This window comes from Chionomys nivalis, chromosome 21 (assembly GCF_950005125.1).
Source record: "Chionomys nivalis chromosome 21, mChiNiv1.1, whole genome shotgun sequence".
Classification (NCBI taxonomy): Eukaryota; Metazoa; Chordata; class Mammalia; order Rodentia; family Cricetidae; genus Chionomys; species Chionomys nivalis.
In genome coordinates, this window is record NC_080106.1 from 19,773,374 (window position 1) to 19,791,964 (window position 18,591).

Genomic DNA, 18,591 nt, shown 5'->3' on the forward strand with positions numbered 1-18,591 from the left:
AATCCTTCCACCGTTCTTGTTAAGATAGACTCTTCTATGTTGTCCAGGCTAGCCTTGAGCTTCTCACTTTCCTGTCTCGGGCTCCTGAATATCGGTGTTATGAGTGGGCACTACCACACCCAGCCATTTTACATACTTATAAATGTCTTTAATATCTGATTTAGTAAGAATCATATGGGCTCTGCTCTCTCCACTTCAGTCTGACTATGCATCATCATCTTTAACTTCTAGTAAGTTCCCCTGCACACTCGTGAGCCAAGGAGGGGGAAAGAATCCAGCAGCATCTCAGCATTAGATGAAAGTTGTGTTCTGCAGTACCCTGGAGAGAGCTTGGGGACACAAGGGTCATTAGATCACTTTCTAGAAACTAGTATACTGTATTGAGCCAGCTATTTGTATGAATCATAATGAGTATCAGTGGTTGAGGGCGGCATTTGGAGTCATAGGGCTTGAGTTCAAACCCAGATCGCTAGTGTCAAATACCTTAAGCAGTTTTGTCGTCTGTGAAGTGGGAGAGGTAGCTCTGGACCTCTCAGAGGATGTCCTGGGGATTGGAAAAACTGCTCAGGAGTTTAGAATAGTACTTGAGGCAAGTAAGAGATTGGTAACTATTAATATTGCTCTTCTTATGATGTGTGTGCCTGCTTGTTTTGAGAGAATGTCTATTCTGTAGCCCAGACTTGCCTGAAACATATTCTGTAGTCTAAGCTGATCTCAGACTCATGGTAAACCTAACGCACCCTCCCAAGGGCCGGGATTCATAGCACAAGCCAGTGTGCCTCACTTTGTGATGACATGTTAAAGAATCTCTTGTATGTATTTAAGTCAATCTCCTATATAGGCCTAGATCATGTATTTCGAGTCACCATCAGGCACCAAAGAACCTTAAGATTGAATTCCCCAAAATATAAATACCAGACTTTTCCCTAGGTAGGCCATCTCCACCCTGGCTGCTCCAAGGACGTGGTGGTGACCCTGAAGTCAGATGTGCCCATCAGCCTGAAGAAGATGACTGTCAAGTGCACGCTTTCCAAGATCGTGTTTCAGCTCCCTGCAGACCAGGTCCCTGACTGGGATGACCGCATGCGCACAGTCAAGTGGGTGGATGCGCCCCGAAACACACCAGGGAACTTGACCACAAAACGAAAAGTGAGTATCCAGGGCACCTGAAATACAGACCGAGCCCAGTCCACCATGCTTGGATGCCTGCTGCTCTCAGTTTCAGTGTCTCGTTGTGGAAAAGAAAAAGGTTTGCATCTGACTTTAGTTCCAAAAGCGGCAAACTAAGTTTCCATACCCATCGCCCTCACTAACAACACACATAGCCTTAGCTGACAGATCAGCTGCAGTCTTGATAATGGCTTCAGCAAGTCCTTTCTCCTTTTTCTTCAGAAAAGCCGTTGCTATTCATCCTTTCCTGTTTCCATCAGGTGTCTGGACTTAGAGTAGTTAGAACTTTCGGTTCATGACGGGATCTCATCTTTGACCCACACATGCCCTTTGCATTTATTCTTTGCCATTTTCTTTTGAATTCTATGATAAACTAACCTATACCCATCAAGGGAACGAGGCCCTGAATACCTTTGTAGCTCTGGTCATTCCATTACTTTGTCTCCCTCCTAGAGGTAATCCCTATCCATGTCACTCCCTCGGTGGATGGCTTGTTGACCTGAGCATTCTATAATTGCAACACAGCTCAGCCACTAGCTCGGTCTTCTTATTAACTAACTCTTACATCTTAAATTAACCCATTCCTATTTTATATTTTACCACAAGGCTCATGGTTTGCCGGTAAGGTTCTGGGGCATCTGTTTCTCTCTCTACATCTCTGTTCAGATTTCCTGCCTGGCTATATTCTGCCCTGTCATAGGCCCAAAGAAGATTCTTTATTGGCCAATGGTAATAAAACATCTTTACAGCATACAGAGGGGAATCCCACATCAGTTATTGTGTGTGATCATGGTTACATGTGGATATTGTGAATCCACATCACCACTGTATACATTCCAGTCTTTTTATCTTTTTCCCTGAAAGTTGAAATTTCAAATTTTTCTCTTACAGGCAGTATTTCTGTGCATGTTGGCATCCATGTTTACATTCCTACAAGTGGAGTCACTAAGTCAGGGGACATGTGAGTGCTCAGCCTTTCCAAACTCACTATACCAGTTTTCACTCTTACAGAAAAGGAGTTTTGTGAGCCACCTCCTTTCCAGCATTGGACTTTGTTAGACTTTTGGGAAGTTGGTTGGTTGATTTGGTTGTTAGTTGGTTGGTTGTTGCTTGGTTGGTTGGTTGGTTGGTTGGTTGGTTGGTTGGTTGGTTGGTTGGATGTTGGTCTATTAGATGATCGGTTGGTTGGTTATTGGTGCTTTGTTGACTGGTTGGTTGGTTGGTTTGTTAGTTTATGGGATATTGGAGATAAGCCCACAGTCTTGTGAATCATAGGCAAGGCATTTTGACTTTTATCATTTGTATAACTTAGAAATTTTCTGATTATGAGCTTGATTACACTTTCCTAACTACTAATGACGTTGGATAGCTCTTCATTCAAGTATTGACCATGCAGGCTACCTTTTACATGAATGCTTTTTGTGCCTTTTGCCCATTTTTTGGTTACAGTGCTTATCCTTTGTTTAAGTTCTTTTTATTTTCAAGAAATTCCATTTGTGTTATGTGTCCATACATATTCTCAACAAATTTATAGCTTGACTTTTTTCTTTATGTTTGTAGGTGGATGGCTGCTTGTTCATTCCCAGACATCCAAACCCGAAATAATCACACAGAAACTGTATTAATTAAAACACTGCTTGGCCTATTAGCTTATGCGTATTTCTAGATAGCTCTTACATCTTAAATTAACCCATTTCTATTATTTTATGTTTTACCTTGAAGTTGTGGCCTACCGATAAAGTTCCAGCGTCTATCTCCTTTGGCGGCTACATGGCATCTCCCTGACTTAACCTACTCTCTCTCTGTATCTCTTCCAGCCTGACTATATTCTGCACTGCCATAGACCCAAAGCAGCTTCTTTATTAACCTGTGGTAATAAAATATATTCACAGCATACAGAGGGGAATCCCACATCATATTTTTTTTAAGATCTTTCTTCATTTTCATTCTGAATATGCATGTGTGGGTCAGGGTATGTACATATGAGTGCAAGTGCCCTCAGTGGCCTGAAGAGGGCATCAGATCCCCTGGAGCTATGGCTACAGGTAACTGTGAGCCATCCAACATGGGTACTGGGAACAAAACTGAGATCCTCTGCAAGAGCAGCATTCGCTCTTAACCACTAGGTTATCTCTCCAGCCCCTTTACGTTTTGATAAGCAAAAACTATTCTTAAGTTTTTAAAGATTTTTTTTTATTTTTAGATCATGGATATGTGTTTTGCCAGCTTATATGTATGTGCACCATGTGCCTACAGTGCACACAGAAACCAGAAGAGGCTATTATATCAACTAGAACTGGAGTTACAGGTGGTGAACTGTCATGTGGGTGTTGGAAATTGAACCTGGGTCCTCCGGAAGAGCAGCCAGTGCTCTTAGCCAATGAGCCATCTCTCCAGCATGGAAAATATCCTGAATTTTTATGAGATCAAAGTTATCAGGTTTTTTGTTACTTTTATTACTTTTGTATCTTATTTTTAAATCCATCCCCCCCATAATATATTCACCACTCTACGTATTTTTAAATCTGAGCTTTTCTTTTGGTACTTAAGCATTTCATGCATGTGGGAATTCTGTCTGATGTGCAACAAGGCTCTAGTTTCTTGTGTTCCACTGAGATAACTGCCTTGTCAAGTTTGGTCAGCCCTTCTACTCCCTTGTGATCTGCTGGGACTCTGTGTCATAGCCCAGTTTTATATGTGCCTGGATCATTTCTGTTCTCTATTCCATTCTGTTGTCAGTTTGTCCATCCCAGAGACACTTTGACATTAGCCTAATTTCTATAGTTCCATAATCAGTCTTGATGTTTGGAGGGAAGTTCCTACCCCGTTTGTTTTGTTCTAAATGTTTTGGTCATTCTTAATCCTTTTTTCTCACGTATAATTTCTGGATCCATTTGCCACATATTATTAAAATCCATAACAGAAATGTGGAATTGGATTGCAGCTCTCAGTCACTGGGGGAAAAATGACAATTTTAGATTATTAACTTGTCTTTCCTGTTAACAAGGTGCTTCTCTTTTCTAGGTCTTCTCTAAGACTTGCAACCATCCAGTCATCTAGTAGCAATAGAGTTTTTCCATTGTTTTCTTTAACGTTTTTGTTCAACTTCCTTTACTTTAAGATTTTTTTTACTATGCAGTTATTTAATGCTTTTTAATTTGTTCTTGAATGAATTTTATTAAATTATTTTTCTTTTTCCTCCAAATCTCTGCACAACTAAACAATTCTGTTGGTCCTTTCCTTTTGCAATTTGTTTTCTGTTTAATTAATATCTGTTCTTTTATCTGTGGTTCTCTTTTCTCTATGCTTTGTTTTTGTCCTTGTTTTTGTTTCTGAGACAAGGTCTCTCTACATAGCCCTGACTGTCCTGGAAATCGCCTGCCTCTGCCTCCTGAGTGCTGGGATTAAAGGTGTGCATCACCATGCCCAGTTCCTCTGTCCTCTTTAGAGGCCATCTGACCCAAAACCCATGCCCACATGGTTCTAATCCTCTCAGTAATTACCTGTTGTTTGGTTGTTCTTTTTCATTCCGACCTATTGAAGGTTTGCCAGTCATGTCTCCCTACGCTGCATTTGTGGGTTCATGCTCGTTTCCACGGAAGATTAAAGTAGTGTGCCTTCCCCATGTCCCTGTGGGATGCTGGCTTTGCGCTGCTGAGGATGTGGCTGCCTTTGTTCCAGGTAATAGAGACAGACCCTGAGCCTGCCCACTTGATAGTAGAAGAAAACTACCGAGAGCTGCGGATCCAGATCAGTGCCAACGTGGACTTTGCGTCGTATCAGTGCCATACGAATGACGTGTTCTTTAAGGAAACACTGGTCTACCAGACCCGAGTGTTTGAGTAAGTCTCCGAAAGCTTAAGGTGACCGGGAAAACTGTCATTAAGGGCTAAACAGTGGCGTTTTAAAATTCTTTGTATCTTTACATAAATATTTTGCATCTTTTACAAAGAAAGTGCTTTGGACCGGAGAGATGACTCAGAGGTTAAAAGCACTGCCTGCTCTTCCAGAGGTCCTGAATTTAATTCCCAGCAACCCCATAGTGGCTCACAGCCATCTGTAATGAGATCTGGTGCCCTCTTCTGGTCAGCAGGCATACATGGAGGCAGAATGTTGTATACATAATAAATAAATAAATCTGTTTTAAAAAGAAAGAAAGAAAGAAAGAAAGAAAGAAAGAAAGAAAGAAAGAAAGAAAGAAAGAACGAACATTAACTGAGTGCATTCTGATGAAATTGCTTTTAAAAATTCCTTTTAAAAAGATTTTCGGTCAGGCATGGTAATGCCCTCTGCAGGAGGCTGAGACCAGAAAATCTTGAGCTCCAATCTATAATCACCTATATAGAAGTAAGACTCTGTCTCAAAATGTGTTTTTGAGTCTCACTAAGTGTTTCTGCCTAGCCTGGACCTCACTATGTAGACCAGGCTGACCTCAAACTCACGGAGACTAGCCATTAAAGGTGGGCACGACACTTAGCTGTATTTGTTTTTAATCATTTTATTTTATATTTGCTTCTTGGCTAACATGTAATAATGTTACATATTTACAGGGTAGAGTGTGCTATTTCAATACAAGCATACAGTATGTAATGACTGGATCAAAATAATTAGAATTTCCATTCCTTAACATTTATCTGGAGGCAGAACCTTCAGACTCCTCTCCCCTAGTTCCTTATAACGTATATGGGAGGCTTTTGTAGACTGTAGCACACTGACTTACTGCTCCCGCTGCACTGCATTTTGATACCTTTTATCCGACCTCTCTCTGTCCATGCCTTCCCTTTGACCCGTCCCAGCTCCCAGTCATCATTATGCTATGCTCTTCTACTTTGAGATTAAATGTATTAACTTCCCCATGAGAGAGAAAAAACATATGATACATGTCTTTGTCTGTTTTGTTCAGCATGATGTCTTCCAGCTCTGTCCATTTTGCTGAAAAGGACAGACTTATAGAAGACAGTAAAGAGATTTCCCAAAATGAAACTGAAACTAGACCTACCACGTGACCCAGCTAGCTCACTTCCGGGCATATGTCCGAAGGAAGGACAATCCACATGTCAAGGAGATGTTTGCTCTCCCGTGTGGACTCTTCATAGCAGCCAGAGCTTCAGCCTGGGTGTCCACTGTCAAATGAATACAGAAAATGTGACATGCTCATGTGTGTACACAAAAGAATATAATTCAGACATTTTTCAAAAACCTTAAGAAATGAAGTGACTTGCCTTTGAAAAACATTGCAGCTGGTACTCAGGCAGGGCAAAAATATGGACAGCACATTCTGAAATCTGGTCCTGATCCACCCACAGGTTTGACCTCATTAACACAGGACATGTGCTGTTAGAATTCAACTGGACCTCGGAAGATACCTGCAAGGCAGTCAGCTTTGCCATGCCAGAAAATCAAGGTAAATTCAATGCCAGATAAACCCCAGGGCTTGACCCGAGTCACCTGTTCATAGAAGGCCACCTGTGCTGACAGGGCTTTCTAAGTAGTTAAGAGATGGCAGAGCATGGGCTTTGTGGGGTTTGCATAGCCGTGTGGGCCTCTTCCCCTCCTGGATTCCTTCCCTCTAGATTGATGGCTCATATCACTTATCACTAGGAATCTTATCTTCCTGTTCTCAACCTGGAAGATTTCAGACCACTTTAAAAACTGTCCTGGGGCTGGAGAAATACCCCAGCAGTTAAGAGCACTGGCTGCTTCTTGCAGAGGACTCAAGCTCAGTTCCCAGCATCCCCAAGGTGACTTATAACTGTTACTGCAGTTCCAGGAAATCTGACACCCTCTTCTGTTCCCTGTAGCACCAGAAACACATGTGGTGCACATACATACATACATAAATCTTCTTTAAGAAAAAGAAAGAAAGAAAAACTAGTGAAAACTCTTGAGTTATTTTTCCAGAAAGAATATATACCTAGGCCAAAGTGTATACACAAAAAGCACTAGCAAAGGGCCCTGCACCTGGCAGGTAAGTAAGGCGTCTGTTGTTTCAGTTGTGGAGACTCACAGACTGTTCTAACGGGCCCTCATCCATGGACTCCCGCTTTGTAAACCCCTATGTTAGAGCAATGGTTCTCCACAAATTCTGTTCATAGCTCACCACCCTGATGCAGAAGATCCACAAACCCTTTCTTGACCTACCCTCTCTGAACCAAGAGGAAATAAATCTGAAAACACCATAAAATTAACAGATGTGTTTTTCACAAGTCACCTGGGAAATGAGTTGGTTCCTTTCTACTGTGTCCAGGGTTAAGTGTACCTGCTATAAGAGATGGGTCCCCAGATGTCAAAGAGGGTCCCTAAGCACTTGTGAGTGGGCTGCAGACTATCACATTTTCTCCATCCTCCCTCAGGCTCCAGTCAGAAAGATCAGCTTAGTCAGGGCACGGGCAGCACCCTGGACAGCGCCTTGGACCACTGGCCAGAAGTCTCTCCGTCACCCTTCTCCGTGGAACCCTCCTCGGGCCTTGTGCCTGTTGGGAAGACTCAGAAGATCAAAGTGAAGTTCTCCCCGATGGATATTGGGGAGTTCGAGAGCACCCTGTACTGCCAGTAAGGAAATGTGTTCCCCAAGTCTATAGCTCTTACCCTCCTCTTCCCTCCCACCTCTGTCCTTCCTTCCCACCCTAGTCACCTTGGAGCCCAGGAGTCTAAAAGGGCCAGTGAAGGAGAATGTTATCTAAGCCCCACTTATCAACTCGCCATCACTTCCACCTGCCTACTGCTCCCTTCCTGGCCACGTTTAGTGCTCCGTTGAATAAGAGTAATTCGCCAGATGTGTGTGGGAGCCTAGCCTGTTTGGATGCTCACCCTCCTGGACCTGGATAGAAGTGGGAGGGCCTTGGACTTCCTGCAGGGCAGGGAATCTGGACTGCTCTTCAGTCTTGAGAGGGAGGGGGAATGGAGTGGGGGGAGGGGAAGAGAAGTGGGGAGAGGGTGAGGAAAGTGGGGGGAGGGGGAGAGGTATGGGAGGAGGGGGAGGGAAATGGGAAACGGGGAGGAGGCGGAAATTTTTTTTCAACAACAACAAAAAATATATATATATAAAAAGAGTAATTCGCAACCAGACACCTTCTACCCTTTGAGAAGACTTCCTTCTCAATTCTCTGAGACTCCTCTATCTCATATACAAAGTGCAAGCAGCAATCCTTATAATGTAAAATTATTTGGAATACTAAATGAGCTAATTTAAGCAGAGAATTTGGAGCCCACAGTAAGCACAATACACAAAGGTAGGAGGGGAATATGGGTTGGTGGAGCTGGTGTGGTTTGGTGTCCAGTGAGAGAAAAATAAGCAAAGACATCAGCGCAAGTCCCAGATGTGGGAATTCTTCTGTAAGCCTTGTCCTAGGATGACGGAGACTTACATGTGCTGTCAGAGTTTGTGAGTCCCGACTCTCACACTGCAGAGACCTGTGCCACACTAGAGCCACCTCTGCTCGGCCTTGAGGCTGAATCTGTTCACATGCATCCCAGTCTACAAGGGTCTTAGGATAATTTCTTTTTAGGATTTCCAGGTCCTTCTCTGTAATCTATTAGGTGCCCAGGAGTGGACCCAGAGTGTAAGCACTCCTTTTAACATCTAACACTGATAGAAGGAAAAAGCTTGGAGCCACATGTAAGTGCACAGAGGGACCCATACTCGGGATCCTCATACGCAAGCCACTCATCCATTTAACATTTAGTGAATATGTACTATGTAGAGTTGCCAGTCAAGTCACATATGATTGCCGGTCAAGAAAAGCCACCTTCTGCTCATACAGAACTCACATTCTGCTGGACAGAATATCCATTTCCAACCCGCTAAGAAAGCAACAACAGATATAAAATCAATTTAAAATAACTTTGTCATTTCAGAATTCCCAACTTGCCATCAGGAGAGCAAGGCCCCGTTCTGGTCACAAGAGGGCGAAGCGTCCTGCCATTCTGCCATTTTGACCTGAAGGAATCAGACTATATCAGTGGTCATCGGCGCAACCCAGAGCTCCGAGGACCAGGCTCTGGGCCTCTCGATCCAAACACCCGAGTGATCGAGTTCACTAGTGTGGGTATAGGAGGAAAGAATCTCCGGTGAGTCATGTGGGTTGGCATTGGCTGAACTCATACCCATCTGTCCTTCTAAAGAACTCAAGAGAAAGAATTCAGAGAAGCCAGCTATACTGATACCTAGACATGGCTTTGATGTCCTGGGGTTTGCTCTAGAGATATAATATCGGAGAACTGGTGCATGAATGAAGCTGGATCCTGTGTCAATAATTTTGACAGAGGGGGAGTTTTGGTGTGTGTGTGTGTGTGTGTGTGTGTGTGTGTATTGGTTATGAGCCTAGCCTTTAATGGCTGAGCCATCCTGTAAGAGATGGCTTAGCAGTTAAGAGCTCTGCCTGCTCTTCCTGAGTTCAATTTCCAGCAACCACATGGTGGCTCACAGTCCTCTGTAATGAGATCTGGTGCTCCCTTGAGGAAGAGACCTGGTCAGTTGTCCTCATCAACTTAAACAATGAAACCCAATATACGAACAAGTTCAACAGAACCACCATATACAGGCTGTCCATGCATGCTTCAGCATTTCTAGGACATATATACATATATACATATACATGTGTGTGAAATGAAATATATATATATTTGTATATATGTATAAAAGTGTATTCCCTCACCCCCCACCTTGACCACAGAGCATCCCTTGACACATATGGCCTTAGGAGCATTATCATTCGAAAGTCAAGGACTCCCATTATCCTTTAGATCCTAGGGGGAGGTGGCATTTTTATTTCTACAGTAATGAAGTTCTCAGATCATTTCTGGTTTCTAGGAGGAGACTGTGACAATTCTGGGGTCTATCTACACTTTCTTGAATTTTTCTAATGCCTTCCCTCACTTTCTGCTGTCGATTTCCCCCTTGGCCAGGACCTTTACCATCCTGAACCCGACCAATAGCACCTACTCTTTCTGCTGGACCTCTGAAGAAGCAGAAAGCCTGCAGCACCCTCCAGCCTTTGTGTGCCTTACAGAAAAGGGTATCATTCATCCTGAAAAGAAAGCAGAGGTGTGTGTGGCTGGGAACCCCAAAATTCTAGCCATCTCTGCATAGCAAGTGTGTGAAGAGAGAATAGGATTGATAAGAATCATTGATCAACAAGTATTTACTGAGTGGCTATCAAGTACAACCCCAGTAAGAAGATAGATCTGTGATTTCTTGGATGACTGTGGAGAAAGCCCCAGTATCTGCCCGGATTTGATGAGAATATTAAAGGAGCAAAGGGGAACCAGACATAAATATCTGGAGATTCCTGGGCTTGTAGTATGAGGACGTTAAGAACTATCTATATCTAAAAGATTGGCAGCAGCAAAGGGACATGTCTTTACTTTCCCAGTGAAAAAGGCAAAAAGTAAGAACAGAGTCCCAATTTGTGATTTGATCCTAAATGTCTTCACAATAATATAGTGCAAAGGGTCAGATTTATGTGTGAACTTGACAGTCAAAGCATACATGTAGGCACCATGGCCAGTAAGTTCTACAGAGGATCTTATATGTAGCAATAAGTCCATGAAATGGAAATTATGAATTCAAATACCTTCTGGTAGTTGACAAGATGGTTCAGCAAGTAGGAGTGATTGCTGCCAAACTTGAGACCCACATGATGGATAGAGAAAGCCAACTCCCACAAGCCATCTCTGACCTTCAACATTGGCGCACGCATACACACACACACACACACACACACACACATATGTGCACACACACAGATACATAAGTAAGAATGAATTAAAATGCTGCTGTTGGTGCTGGAGAGGCAACAGTTAAGAGTGCTTTCTGCTTTTGCAAAGGACCCAAGTTCAGTTCCCAGCACCTATACCAGGCCTATAACTCCAGTTCCAAAGGAATCTGTCATTTCTGGCCTCTGGAGACCTGTAATCATATGCACATAACCTACACATAGACACATGCATACACATAATTAAAAAATAAAATCTTTTTTAAAAAATATTTAATTCTTCCATAAGATCACCCAAATGAACAAAGCAAGTGGGAGAGGGGATGATAGGCAGTGATGGTACCAGGACCCACTGATTCTTCCTCTCCTCTGGCAGATGATCACCACACAGACAAATAGCCCCAGGGTGGCCTCTTCTCCTACATTTTTCTGAAAAGACCAAATTTTTGTATTTCTCTCCATGCTTTGTATTGGTAGTAAGCTCATTATTTTTAACCCTTCCCAAACAAAACGAAGCATATTTGTAGAGTCTCCGCTTGGCCTCTACATATTGACAGTTCCCAAAGCCAAGTAGTTCAGCATAGGATCCAGGAGCTAGGTTCACCATAGCTGTGATCCTTCTTGGATGTACTCCTCCACAACCCAGAAATGTGTCAAAGACCCTGCCCAGTTCCTGGAGAGGTAAGTTGCAGAATCTGTCATCCAAGACTGTGCTGATTTGGGGTGACAGTAGTGTCCCTGGTGTGACACATTTCCAGAACATCTTTCCTGCGTTATTGTGTCATTGGCATGGACCTTGCCAAATGCTGTTCTTCTTCTACCCAGTCCTGATTGATCAAGTACAAATTCATATTAGCCCCCGGGGGAAGTTCCTACAGTAACTTTTAAGAACAGACTTTTCTTCCAGATCTCCCTGTTTCTTTCTAGAAATCTGCTCCATTTTCTCTCTACCAGTTGGTTTCTTCCCATCTTTGTTATGTTTTTGCTCCTTTGTGTCTTCACTTAACAGACAGATTGTGGCATGCCATGACCCAGCTCACCCTCATGGTATCCATCCCCATCAGTGCCACTGCCATCCAGCCCAGTCACTCATTATCTTCTGAATTTCAGAGGCAGGCATGCAGGCAGACAGACAGAGGAGAGGAGAGAGAGATCTTGTTGTCCTGGTGATGATTTTGAATTGGGCTATATGCCAGATTGTTGACAAACATGTGGGTCGTCTTTCTTTGGTATTGGTGCCAGTTCGGTCCACTGTGCTACAACCATGCCATCCAAAGAATGGCACAGAGTGCAACAGTATAATCAGCACAGTCTGTGGATGGGAGAGATGACTGTTCTCAAAAGGTGGGGCAAACTGGTTGCCATTGCTCGTATAGCCACACCTACTTTAGATGCTAATAACAACCTGGGAAAACGTCACCTCACACTAGTAGGTCTCCAGAAGGACAAGGAAGAAGTGCCTCTCACTGTCCTTTTCTGAATTGTCCTCTCAGATTGTGTTCCAGTTCCTGCCTGCTCACCTGGACATCACAGAAGCATTCTGGACTTTCTGTATCCCGGAACACAATATCTCAGTCCCCTTCCTGCTGGTGGGCAAAACCACAGACCCCCTCATCTCTCTTGACCAGTCACATCTCAACTTCAGCTCTCTTCTCATTGGTAAGGTAGTCCAGCCAGTTTTTCATTTTTGAGTTGGCATGACCTTAGGTCATCAAGGACTCCGGGAGCACGCCTCTCGGAGCCTTCCAGAAGAGATATGTCAGAAAGCCTCTGTCATTTATCAGAGAGCCATATGACAGTTTTCTCTCGATCTCAACTCCATCAGCTGTCTTTGGCAGCCACACCCTAACACCCTGAGAATACCTGGGAGGTTTGTTATAGAATCACGGAGTCTCCTGGGCAGGTTCCTGTAGGACCTGCACGGACTCTTCATCATCAGAACCCTGGGTCTTGTACATGTCTCTCCACCTCCAGGCTGTGGGCTGTGTTTGGTTGGTGCTTGGTCCATTCTACAGTGTTCAGATTCATCTAACTTCTTTTCATATATTCATTGGGTTCAGAAATTGTTATTGATGGGCTGGCAGGGACTTGGCTTCAGTGGTGGAGTTCTTGGCAAACACGCTTAAAGCCCTGGTTCACTCTCCAATAGAGAGGGGAGAGAGATACCAGATTAGCCCAAATACTCCTCATGGGATGGGAATACTCTAAAATAAATCACAAAGTCCTTAGGTTTACATTCTAATCATGGGAAGGAGACTAAGAAAACCAAGTAAAATACATAGTAAGGCAGGGGTTGAAACATGTTATAAGAAAGATTTTAGGAGGATAGAAAGAATTGGAATGTGGTAGATGCTAAGAAGGTAGCATTCAAGCAGAGACCTGTGATGTAAAGAAAGCTAACATCAGATGCCTTAGAACTCTATGTGGATATGAGTGGGTGTGTAAAATACAGCTATGGCCAAAGAATTTTTAAGTGATCCGTTAATGTTTATTTTGACATTATTCATGATAGTAAGTCAGACAATATAAAGAGTGTAACCCAGGAATGCAATGATGTTGATTTCAGTATAATCATTATGTCAATAATGAAGAACCATACGATCATGTTAATGTACCAAAAAGTCCTTGCTAAAATTCATCAGAAGTTCCTCCCTATCCCCACTCTCAAAAACCCTCCAGTAATAAAACTGGGGTTATAGAAAAACATAAAGAATATTAAGCTATAGCAAGAGACCAGCCAACAGTGTCATGTAGTAAATAAGGCTACTGAAGCTGTTGGAATTAAAATGAGTTGGGCAAGAGTACTTATCATCACCTCTATAACTGAACATTTTCTTAGAGATTGTAACAATCATGAAAGTCAAAAAATAAGTATAATGGGCATTAACTTTAAGGGAGAAAGAAAAATGATCTAAGTTGCTGTGGAGGATCACTTTGTACACAGAAAGTCTCAAGAGTCAGGAGAGAGACTATTAGAATCAAGATAATTTAGTAAGCTGGGAGAGACCAATGTGCAAAAATCAACAGTTTCATCCCTTTTTGCTGTAAATACCTAGAAGCAAAAACAAAAATAAAAACTCTATTTACTGCTAACTAAATGTGCAATATCCAAAGATAAATCCAGTTCTCGAGACCTCTGTGTTAAGAGTTAAGTCACATCAAAATGCTTCCAAATAAGAGCTAAACATTTGGTTAGTTCTTCCAAAATTAAATGCAAATTTAATCAAGTTTCAATTAGAATACCAGCTAGGAGTGCACAGGATTCACAGTTAGATTTTAATGTCAGATAGACTTGATGTTAGTATAGATATGTCCCAAGTAATATTTGTTCACATTTATGCTAATAAAAGTTATTTGTGAAATCTGATAGCCTCATTCTCCTCAGGACTGAAGAAAGGACTTGAAAAAGATGATCCTAAAATTTTGTGGAGAAACGTTTTAATGTTAGCCAAAGAAAAAACAGAATAATGAGTCAGAATCCTGCATAGGAAAGCCCAGGGTCATCTAAGGTCAAATTCAGAAGAACTCAACATAGAGATTCTTTATGAAGATGTGGGCCCTCAAAGAGAATGAGAGGGCACTCCCATTACAGACCCAAGAAGACATTATAACTCCTGACTGAAGGAGCAAGGGAAGAGAAAGGTATTAGCAGAGTTCCAGCATAGCTGTAGCCAGGTCAGAGAATCCACCCTCTAGAAGGAACAGTCAGGGAAGAGACATTCCAAAGGGAGATGTGGAATCCCTGCAGGAGCAAGGTCACTGGAAAAGCAGAAGGAAGGAAGTGAGGCAGCTGCGGAGGTCGGGGATGCCAAGATTGCTCTGTGAAGCCTTCCTCTTATGTGTGGGGTGTTACCAACTACAATCTTTTTGACTAGGAAGAGTCCTTTGTTGAGGACTGGTGTTTCCTCCCCAGGCAGAGAAGCCCGAGAGACGGTGAAGATTATCAACAAGGAGGAGCATGGGTTCAACTTTGCATTCCAGGATAACTCCCGTTTCTCCGAAGGATTCAACAACAGCCTGACCGTGTGTCCCATGGAAGGCTGGATCCCACCGCTGTCCAGGTGAGTGAAAAAATGAAGTCCTCGGGATGCATGGCAGGGTCCCAGGTCTGTCATCTATAAAAATCTCTTCTGGTCCATCAAGATGACTCAGTAGTAAAGACACTTGCCCCCAAACCTGATGTCCTGAGTTCAATCCCCAGAACCCACATGGTGGAAGGAGAGAACTGACTCCCACATGCTGTCCTCTGACTTCCACACACACACTGTTGATGTATATACATGCATGCACACACACACACACACATACTGTTGATGTATATACATGCATGCACACACACAAAAAAAAAAAACTAAAGATATAAAAGTAAAATCTCTCCCAACTATATATACATAGTTTTATCTCTATCCTGTCTGACTCCCTGGTGTTTTTCCTTCTTGGTTAATTATGGGGCATTCTAACTTTTTTTAATGTGTGTATGGGTGCTTTGCCTACATGTTTGTGCACCGTATGTGTGAAATGCTAATGAGGTCAGATGAGGGCATCAGATTCCTTAGGACTGGAGGTACAGGCAATTGTGAGCTGCCATATGGGTACTGGGAATTGAACCCTGATCCTCCAGAATAGCAAGCAGCCAGTGCTCTTAACTGCTCAGCCCTCGTTCTAAATCTCCATCTCAGTATTTTTTTTCTCATGTCCATAGCATTTTCCTCATTGTCTTGTGTGTATGAATCCACAAAACAGTACCTGGCTTTGCCTGGAAAATCTTTAAAATTCACTTAATTTGGAGCGGTGTTTTTGGTGTCCTTTGCTCAGAGTGTATCCACTAATCCAGTGGACACTTGTTTTCTGAGATTTTCACAGGTTGGACTAGTCAGTTAATCTGCTGTCTTGTCTCCCTGTCAGTTTCCCAATTGATATTTTCTTCACACCAAAGCAAGAAGGAGATGTGAACTTTAATCTGATCTGTAATGTAAAGAGGAAAGCCCACCCTCTGACACTCAATGTTAAGGCCGAGGGCTACACTATGAATGCAGAGGTCAAGTGCAGGGACCGGACGGGCTCCACTTTCCTCCTGATGTCCAACCAGGTCAACACCATCAACTTCTACGAGGTAAGGGGTAACAAGACCCTTACTGTCTCTCGGCCTTTAGCTAGGGGACATGGCACAGGGAGTATGAGCTGAATCTTCCTTCTCAAATACTAGAGAGACCAGACAAATAAATTCATCCCCAGAATTATGTAGTTATGATGTGAATGTTTTTATTATTTTTTAGAGGATGAATATGGTAGGCAGGGAATTGAACACTTGCATTAAGCAAACAGGAAAGGTTTTTCACGGCCAAGAAAAATCTAAGAATTAAATTACCAACTTATACTCCAGATATAGGAGGACCCCAACACTTGGTAGGTCTTTCTGGAATATCCAATGCCATTCAGCTAATAACACCCAGCTTATCAATATCCCTCTCTATCCTTATCTCCCAAAGAACATTTCTCCCTAGACAAGGGAGTGATGCTTTCTTCACCACTGCTCTGTCCTCCCTCTGTCTCTTAGGTAGAGTTAAATGAATGTGTTCAGTGTGAATTCAACTTCATCAACACTGGCAAGTTCAACTTCAGCTACCAGGCAGAGCTCTCTGGGCCCAAAGCCCTGTTACAGTACTTGGACTTCACGCCTACTGACAGCAGCGTGGATGTGGGGCAGTCAGAACCTGCCAACCTGTCTTTCCAACCATATCAGAAGTGTGTCTTGAAGGGCCTGGAGCTCAAAATCAAGGTGAGACCATTTAATGGTTTCCAAACACAGAAAGAATCTATGGTGTGTTGGCCCAGCCGGCTAGTTCCAGCAATTCCTACCCCGTGGTTGTTTCAGAGACAAACTCTGAAACAGACACCTCAGCAGGGTCAACTGGAAAGCAAATGGCCATCCACACAGCATGACACTATTTCGACATTAAAATAAGTGGTAAAGCTGGATAGGCAGAGATGTTAAATACACAATACTCTCCAAGATACGGTATTAAATGAAATTTCAAGAACAGTGATGTCAGATAAGGGCATCAGACAGCAGGGACAGCCCTGGCAAAACCAACTTTCTCAAAACTCTGGAAATTGACTGTCCAAAAAGCATTTATACCAGAATGTCTGCAATCCATAAAAGCCGTGAGGTGTACAGTATTTCGGTTTGCCCTATTCCCACCTTCCGCCATCCCCCAGTCTCTGCAGCAGTCTCAGAAGTTGAGAGCTCTGCAGTGAACATGCAGACAGGTAACCTCTTAGCCCCCTGGAGCAGGAAGCGTGGTCTGCACTGCCTCAAAAGCTCCACTGCAAAGGAGCTGCCGTTATTATGCCAATCTAGATGTGCATGTGTGTGCACATGCCCTTTACCCGTGAGCCCTCTCGCCAGTCCCCAGTCTAGAAGTCCAATGGGAATCTCTATTCATAGGACTTATTTCCGTCTCAATTGAATCAAAGTTTGGCCATTTTGCACCTGTTTTTCCTTGTAGGACATTTGTCCGGAATAACCAGTAACAGTTGTTGAACAGCTGCAGCCCCCTAAAGTGACAGTTGCACTTGGGGACAAACAAAGGACAAGTTAGTGGAATGTATGTTTTCAGGGGGCTTTGAAAACCTTCGGCATATTCCCTGGCATCAAGATAGCCATGCATCACGTGAACATGTGCATATCTTGGGGCTGAGATACTGTTGAGGAAGCTGTCAGTTCTTACCTCATTCCAGGCTGAGACCAAGAACCATCTGGAAAGAAGGCTCAGTGGTTAAGAGCACCTGGGTTTGATTCCTGGCACCCCTATGGCAGCTGAAAACTGTCTATAACCCCTGCCCCAGGGTCTCCACAGGAACTGTATGCATGTGGTACACATACGTATATGCAAGTAAAAACACCCGTACATCATAGATAGATAGATAGATAGATAGATAGATAGATAGATAGATAGATAGATAGATAGATAGATGGATGGATGGATGGATGGATGGATGGATGGATGGATGGATGGATGGATGGATGGATGGATAGAGAGATAGATAGATAGATAGATAGATAGATAGATAGATAGATAGATAGATAGATAGATAGATAGATAATAAAGACTTTGCCCATTTAATCAAGACAGGAGACCCCTTTATCTGTTATCATTATCATCATCATTAGTATTAGTATTAATATTATGAGACAGGGTTTCTTCGTGTAACCTTGGCTGTCCTGGAACTAACTATGTAGACCAGGCTGGCCTCAAACTCACAGAGATCACTCTGCCTCCCAAGTGCTGGGATTAAAGGCGTGCACCATCACCGCCCAGCTTCCCTTTTCTCTTTTGTTTACAATCCAATGACAGAACTATATCCAGTTGCTACCCTGAAACACAAGGAAAAGTGAGAAATTGAGCCTTTCGCCTTGGCCTACTGGCAACCACAGTCCCACCCTGTATGATAACTCGCCACTCCTGCCACTCACTCTGTCTTCAGGCTGAACCACTGCTGTAGGCACAGAACGAGAGCCAGTGTGGATTCTGGTTAGAGTTGCTAATTGTAAACAAATAAAGCCAGTTCTACAGAAACAAACTCTCTGGAGATGGCACCCCAAGACCTAGAATTCGTAAAGTACCAACCACTTTCTTTTCTACCCTGTGGCTGCAATTGCCCTGTCTTCCTGCCTCTAATCTAAGTACAGTCCTCTGGTCCA

At 43.1% G+C, this 18,591-nt stretch overlaps 1 protein-coding gene across 1 annotated transcript in view; it reads left to right on the forward strand.

The window, feature by feature from the left end:
- Hydin (HYDIN axonemal central pair apparatus protein) overlaps window positions 1–18,591 on the forward strand; it is a 310,664-nt gene that overhangs the window by 270,300 nt on the left and 21,773 nt on the right. The window contains exons 67-76 of the mRNA XM_057753452.1: window positions 931–1,149; window positions 4,852–5,012; window positions 6,477–6,574; window positions 7,524–7,722; window positions 9,028–9,240; window positions 10,078–10,216; window positions 12,380–12,545; window positions 14,800–14,947; window positions 15,792–15,999; window positions 16,444–16,665. Of these exons, the coding sequence (XP_057609435.1) occupies window positions 931–1,149; window positions 4,852–5,012; window positions 6,477–6,574; window positions 7,524–7,722; window positions 9,028–9,240; window positions 10,078–10,216; window positions 12,380–12,545; window positions 14,800–14,947; window positions 15,792–15,999; window positions 16,444–16,665 (1,773 nt within the window). The remainder of the gene's footprint in view (window positions 1–930; window positions 1,150–4,851; window positions 5,013–6,476; window positions 6,575–7,523; window positions 7,723–9,027; window positions 9,241–10,077; window positions 10,217–12,379; window positions 12,546–14,799; window positions 14,948–15,791; window positions 16,000–16,443; window positions 16,666–18,591) is intronic.